The sequence below is a fragment of the Mus caroli genome, chromosome 6 (genome assembly GCF_900094665.2).
Source record: "Mus caroli chromosome 6, CAROLI_EIJ_v1.1, whole genome shotgun sequence".
Classification (NCBI taxonomy): domain Eukaryota; kingdom Metazoa; phylum Chordata; class Mammalia; order Rodentia; family Muridae; genus Mus; species Mus caroli.
The window spans coordinates 121,362,020-121,369,593 of NC_034575.1; the positions used below are offsets into that span (position 1 = coordinate 121,362,020).

Genomic DNA, 7,574 nt, shown 5'->3' on the forward strand with positions numbered 1-7,574 from the left:
GCTATGTTGATAATCACCTGCAAAAGTTGGCAGTGCCCAGGCTTAGTTATGAGTCAGGGGTGTTGATGGGGTCTCATACTGAACTTGCCTTTCATTGTTTGTGTGTGTGTGTGTGTTAAAATTCACCCCCATAAACAAGTCATGATTTGTGTGAAAAAATCATCTCCAATGTCCCTTAGGTCCAAGACTCACTTTCAAATCTGTGGCACTGGCACATTCAAAGTGGGGATATTCTCCCAGAGTCATCTTACGTGGAATCACAGTGGTTAACGTTCCCACACTGTTTTAATAGGGGCCTTGAGAATTGGCTGATTATGTGAGTGACTGGGTCCCGAGTGAGTTCTGAGACCCGACTGTTTATCTTGGCCTAGGAAATATTTCTCTGGTGTAATCTCTTATGGGCTAAGTCACTGCAGCCACTAGTGCTGTTAGCTGGAGGGACACTTGTGTCTTGAGGTGAATTTTCTTTACAGTGACGTCATGAATAGCTTGCTTAGCTCCTCGTGCTTTCAACATTACCATGTACCCTTGAAGTGTTGTCACCTTCTTTCCTGGAGCAGTTCCCCCTCCCTCACCCCAGTGGCTGGCTCACTTTGACTATGTGCAGCATGCATGGCTGCATCGCTGCAGACATGCNTGAGATGGGCTGGATACCGTCCGCCTAGCGTTGGCTTTCCCCACTCAGGTGTGTGCACGGGCAGTTCCACTCGGCACATCGTCACCTTCGATGGGCAGAATTTCAAGCTGACCGGCAGCTGCTCCTACGTCATCTTTCAAAACAAGGAGCAGGACCTGGAAGTGCTCCTCCACAATGGGGCCTGCAGCCCCGGGGCAAAGCAAGCCTGCATGAAGTCCATTGAGGTTAAGCATGCTGGNGTCTCTGTTGAGCTGCACAGTAACATGGAGGTGAGAGGAATTTTCTGTGGGATCCATGGTAGGGGCAGAGCGGAGCTTCAGGAAAACTGCATGGAGCTGGTTTTAGCTGCCGCTGCCTGGGAGTCAGCCTTCCACTTGACTAGCAGGGCACTTCCTCCTTCGGTGGGCTTCCTCGCTGTCTCTCTGGTCTTGGCATGATTTCACATTGCTCTGGGTCCAGATTTGGGAGAGCGGGTTTTAGATAGCGAGTTGTGTATTTAGTTCCAGTTTCTGGCATTGATGAGAAACTGGGTTGGCACCGGGACCATGGATACACTAGGCATTATGAGCCCAGTGCTCAAGGCCTGGGGGCTTTCCAAACAGAAATATTTAGTGCCTAAATCAGGGCCTTTGAAAATATTTAGGGCCTCGACAAAACGTATGGCTTCAAAACTTAGGAGGCTGCCAAACTGCTCTAAATAACTGTTTGATTAAATGCTTACAAAAGGTTATATTATGCCAACTTCTTTACTCNTTCATTTAGAAATCATAAATATTTCATGGTGTGAGAACGACTTGTAGACGAGATTTTTCTCACTTGGTAAGAATTCCTGGGTATGAGCACTAATTGCTGAGAAGTCAGAGTTAGTCATGTTCTCAAACGAGGAGCTCATAGCCAAAGGAATCTTAAAATCAGAGTGATAAAAAAAAAAACAAAACCAAAACAACCCTTCCAAGGTTTTTACAACAAAACTACACTTGCTGCCGATGTGAGTACATTTTTAATATCTTTGATGTGCTACATGGAGAGATCTCAGAAGGAAGACTGAGGGCTTGAAACCATGGTAGCAGCTGCTTCGTCCTGGAGACGATGCCCTAGTAGTTGGTGCAGTGACAACTTACCTAGCCTACTGGGAAGGGCTATGGAGGTTCACTCACTAGGCTACCTGAAGCCCTGGGCTTTCTGGTTCAGGTGCACGCTGCCTGCCTGGTGGTTATTATACAGCTTTGTACAGTCACTATATAAAGCCTCCTGTTTTCTGGAAGAGCTGCTGACAAGCTTTGTAGGTGACTCTTCAGTCAGAGGAGTGTGAGAAATGCAAGGGAACTTTAGTAACTTCAGCAAGAAGCTGAGAATGAAGTTCTAGGATGAGATAGAACAGTAGTTCTCAACCTGTGGGTCACAACCCCTTTGGGGGTTGACTGACCCTTTCCCAGAGNCCACCTAAGACCATTGGAAAACATGGACACTTATATTATGATTCATAACAGTCACAAAATTGCAGTTATGGAGTAGCAATGAAAATAATTCTATGGTTGTGTGTCACCAGCGTCACCACAACATAAGGGACTGTATTAAAGGGTTGCAGCGTTAGGAAGGTTGAGGACCACTGAGCTGGACCTGTTGGTGATCTTTCTCTTGTCTGAGCAGATGGCAGTGGATGGGAGACTGGTCCTTGCCCCGTACGTGGGTGAAAACATGGAAGTCAGCATCTATGGCGCTATCATGTATGAAGTCAGGTTTACCCATCTTGGCCACATCCTCACATACACACCACAAAANAACGAGTTCCAACTGCAGCTTAGCCCCAAGACCTTTGCTTCAAAGATGTATGGTCTTTGCGGTAAGAAAGGGTCTTCTCTGCTTCTCTTCTGCTTTATATACCTTTCTGTGTTTTCTGTGTATGCGTGTGTGGGTTGGTGCTTAGATTACTGGATGTTCCCAGCATCCAGTAGGGAGGTGCAGAGCATCCTTGCAGGCACAGAGTGGCCTCCTNTTTGCCACTGCTGTCTTTTTGTTGTTTTGTTGTTGCTGCTCCAGGAATCTGTGATGAAAATGGGGCCAATGACTTCACGTTGCGAGATGGCACGGTCACCACAGACTGGAAAAGGCTTGTCCAGGAATGGACGGTGCAGCAGGCGGGGTACACATGCCAGGCTGTTCCTGAGGAGCAGTGTCCCGTCTCTGACAGCTCCCACTGCCAGGTCCTCCTCTCAGCGTCGTTTGCTGAATGCCACAAGGTCATCTCTCCAGCCACATTCCATACCATCTGCCAGCAAGACAGTTGCCACCAGGAGCGAGTGTGTGAGGTGATTGCTTCTTACGCCCATCTCTGTCGGACCAGTGGGGTCTGTGTTGATTGGAGGACAACTGATTTCTGTGGTGAGTGCCTACATGTTCCCTTAAACCTTGGAGACAAACCAAGTATAGGCCTGCTCACGCTCTCTGGTCTGCAGAGTCTCATCTGCCTAATGAAGATAAAAACCCCTGTATTTCCTATTAGGAATCACCAAGTTAGGATCAAAAGAGATTGCAAATATAGAAGCCCTTCAAATGCAGAACTTTTATATTCAAATAGTTGGAATTCGATGTTTTAGACACAGGTAGACATCAGCTAAGTGTTGTGTAACCAGTAAGAGAATTTGAAATCCTACGAAGCTGCCAAGTGAACATCCATTGGGCAGGATTGTGAAGTGGGGAGTGGCATTTTGCCCTTTGACTCCTCAGATCTGCTCATTTACAAATGGGAAAGCTAGTGTAGACCTTTTATACCCGTGGATCTTAGAGTCCACCATCACAGAGTTCTTAGCCTTTTTGACCTGGAGCTGAGGACTTGGGCNGTTTATCTAGTGATTGGCTGAGGACTTGGGCAGCTCATTTAGTGATTGGCTATTCTCTTAGTCTCCATGCACCTCAATTTTGGCAGAGTAGAGCAAAAGACCTGGACTACTCCANTCCTGCCCCTCAGCCATTTTTTGGGTTCTTGGGTTCTACGTCCTTGTGGATGGCATTGCTCCTACTCCATCTGCCTACAGACCAAGGGGCAAAGGCTGCTTTCTGCATTGTGGAAAGCATCCTCTATGTTTATTTGCTTTGTGTGCGTCTCCACCGTTTACTGTGTACACAGGGAAAAACCCTGTGCTCTAGATCTTTGGAAACCACTGTGTGGGAGGGAGTTTGCCAAGCCAGGTTATAATGTGAGAGGGGAATTGCTTTATAGTTTCTCTTCCAAGGCCTTTCGTCATCACCACGGAGTCTTATTTAAGAGGATCTTTAAGGCCTCAGCTAGGTCTGTATTCTATAGGAGAACATCAGAGCATCCCCCTAAGTGGTTGGGATTAGATTTGGCTGCAAGTAGCAGGGAAGTAGGAATTCTTGTTGTTTAGGTGGTCAGAGGGAGCTGGCACCATTGATGCTGGGTATGCTTATCTTCCTCATGGTTTAAGATGCAGCTCTAGGTATGAAGTGCACGGTCCAAATGGCAGTACAGAAAGGAGGCACGGTTTTCTTTTAAAAATAAAACAGATTCCTGGAACCCACCCATAGGATATGGCCACCTTCTTCTAGTCGGTTGGTCAGGACTTAGTCATGTGATTGCACTTAAGCNCAAAGGACTTAAGCACTGCATCCCTTATACTGAGTGGCTGTATGCCGGGGCTGTATTCTAGTTTAGTGGAAGATGGAAGGGTGAATGCTGGGGAAAACTGGTCATGTCTGCTCTAGCAAGTTTGTCAGGTGTTGGCTGCCCTTCTTGTGCTTCTGGCTGCTATAGGCCATTGAGGATGACTTCATTCTCTGTTTTCAGCTATGTCATGCCCACCGTCTCTGGTGTATAACCACTGTGAGCGTGGCTGCCCTCGGCGCTGCGATGGGAACACTAGCTTCTGTGGGGACCATCCCTCAGAAGGCTGCTTCTGTCCCCAACACCAAGTCTTTCTGGAAGGCAGCTGTGTCCCCGAGGAGGCCTGCACTCAGTGTGTTGGTGAGGATGGAGTCCGACATCAGGTAGGAGTCTGGCTTCTCTTTCTCAGTGGGTCATCCCCTCNCCCTTTCCACAGCAGGGTTGACTCTTAGGGAATCACCGATGGATAGGGAGGCAGNGTGTGTAGCAGCATTGGATTCAGACAGATCCGAGTTCAGATCCTGGTCTCCCATGGATTAGCTGTGGCATCAAACACCAGATTGTTAGAGCGCCATTAATATGATTTTTGCTCACTCATGTTGAGTGATATAGGAACCCAGGAGGGAAGGAGAGAATTGTGTATTATAAGCCAGTATCTACCATTTTTTCAGACATCCTTGGTACTTTGTATATTATCTCCATNTTCCCTAAAGATTTTGTTCTCCAGGGCATTTATAATCACCTGTGGCCAAGTGAGTTTAAAGTGCACAGTTAAATAGTTCAGGACCTTTCTCCATTGCAGGAGTCCTCACTGCTTTTAATGGACTAATGTCATGCAAATGTTTCAGAAGGTTTTTTTTCTTCTTTGATATATTTGATTATGAAGTGTGTGTGTGTNTATATAAAACATCCCTTGAACTCAGGTTCTACCAGAAGATGGTACCTCAATCTACATTGCTTCTAAATACAGAAAATCTTTAAGGGACCAAGCTCAGTTAACTTTCCTGTGGACCCAGCTTGTAGCTGGGTTTGGACATTGGACTCAGAATTCAAGGCTCAGCGTAACTCCAAAGACCTTGCACTTTCTGTTGTTCAAAAGGGTCTTTGCAGCATTGTTACTATGATAATTTGCCTGGAAATCATTGCACAACCAATTCTCTTAGCTTTCTGGGAGCTCATGAGAGCTCTTCCAAAGGATATTCACTAACCTCTCCCATTGGTCCATAATTGTAGTCTTCTCTCATCCACGTTGATAGCATCTATGCTTACAAGGTTAGGTGCCCAGTAGTCCTGTCCAGTGACATCACCAAGTGCAGTAGATAGAGGAGCCTCTCTGGCTTCCAGTAAAGGCAGTGCACCCTCTAGACCTAACATATCTATCTGCACCAGGGAGAACCTTTCCCCCTTAATGCACCAGGTGGGGTGGCTTACCACTGTAGTCTCTAGTAGACCTTGTGGTAAAACTAGCCAANCAAAGAGAGCAAACAAAACAATAGTCACAGTAGCTATCTTGTTTGGTCCATGACTTTGTAAGCCAGGAAGTAGATCATTTTTGATTTTCTCCAAATCCCTGTAGGGTCATTATCACACGTCATATATGGTTAGTGGACGAGAAACCCAAGCTTCGTGTGGCATGAATCATATAATGGGACTGCTGTTGACANCACCAGGGTATCTTGTATCATCCCAGCCCTGCCATGGACCTCAGTAGGAACTGCTAGCTAAGCATGGCTCTGACTGGGCACTGATATGAGCATGCACATCTGATAACACTACTGACTGGGTGGGGCCACTTGCTTTAGGTGAGCTATTGAGCTTCACCCCAGTGAAGCCCCCCTTGTTTCTCTTACTGTGAATAAGTGAGTAAGGAAGAAATGTCCTCCATCATATTTCCCATTGCCAAAGTAACTAGGTACCTGGACATAAGATTCCCAATGGAGTTGGCAAAACCTAACATTTTCCTCCCTGATTGTCATGGCTCCCGGGTTCCTGCAGGGCCTGGATGATGCAATTGTGTTTATCTATGGTATTAACACCTAGTGGTTATTCTGAGCTGCCGGAAGGGTGACACACTTCCTCCACTCTGAAGGTAGAGATGGGNTTGCCCTCTCCCCTGGCCTCCTGTGATGGGAAGCTCACTTTAGACTGTTCCAGGCTCCGTGAATGTCAGATGTCTGTAGGTCCCAAAGGCAGGAAATGTGTGAATTTTATTGTAATGTCTTAGTGTGCTAAACACCCCCCTCCCCACGTCTGACTCTGTCTCTCCTTTTCTGTTTTCGTCACCTTCAGCACAACAAATTGGAACCGGCACATGAGTTGCATTAAGGGATCTGTCCAAGTACTGCACTAGTTTGGACATAAGAGCAGGTTTTTTTTTTCTTTTAAATCAAGTATAGAATTAATCAAAACCTCTGACGAGAGAACACAGCCGGTTTTAGTTATTCAGAAAATAGAGTTTAAATGGGAGAAAACAAGCGCTTATCCAGCCACCTGCGTTCCCAGCGTCGCTTTAAAGCAGAGAAAGAATGAGAATCTAATATGAAGAACATTTCCATTAAATGAATTTTTAGACTGAAAAAGAAAGCCCAGAAAATCTTCCTTCAGGGAAATAACCAGGGCTTAAATCTGTTATACCCCGGGAAGAGGAAAAATATTTACCAGTTTCCATAGCTCTTGTTTGTTTTACAAAATGCACTGTGGAGATGTGGGCTTTCGTAGCTGGATCAGATGGGGTCTGGAGTCCCGCACAGGCTGTGGGCCTCTCAAGGGAGCTGCAGCTGGCGTGGCACTGTTCAGAGTCCCACTTCAGCATAGGTGGACACACACCCCTTACCCTGGAGCCCNTGGCCTGGCACCTCTGAGACTATTAGACTCCAGCTCAGGCTAGGAGCTGCGTTTCTTTGACACTGTCTACCAAAGCTTCCAGATACTGGTGGGTGGTGTATGGAGACATGCTTGTGTCTTTTGGCTAGCCTTGAACACTTAAGGTTTCCTACACCATACTCTCTGTAGGCTGTTCTTTTGGCCCCTTTATTTAATCTTGAACTCCAGCTATTCTTATACCTGTTCTCCTGAGCCTTCATCTGGAAATCTGTACAGTTCTGCCTGCAAGCAATTTGGGCCTATGTAGCAGCGCCCCCTGCTGGCATGTTTGCTGCACAGTCAGGCCTGTGGCGACACGGGGCAGTTGATTCTGAGTCCCACCTTGGGGGTGCTTGGGTAAAGCTTCCCAGGAAGATGGGAGTTCCTATCAAAGGAAGTTGAGCACCCGTTTGGGGGTGCTATCTTTCTGATGATGGGTTCCAGACCATCGGC

At 46.8% G+C, this 7,574-nt stretch overlaps 1 protein-coding gene across 1 annotated transcript in view; it reads left to right on the forward strand.

Moving 5' to 3' along the window:
- Vwf (von Willebrand factor) overlaps positions 1-7,574 on the forward strand; it is a 137,928-nt gene that overhangs the window by 105,173 nt on the left and 25,181 nt on the right. Inside the window, exons 30-33 of the mRNA XM_029478271.1 lie at positions 631-906; positions 2,288-2,480; positions 2,678-3,019; positions 4,443-4,642. Of these exons, the coding sequence (XP_029334131.1) occupies positions 631-906; positions 2,288-2,480; positions 2,678-3,019; positions 4,443-4,642 (1,011 nt within the window). The remainder of the gene's footprint in view (positions 1-630; positions 907-2,287; positions 2,481-2,677; positions 3,020-4,442; positions 4,643-7,574) is intronic.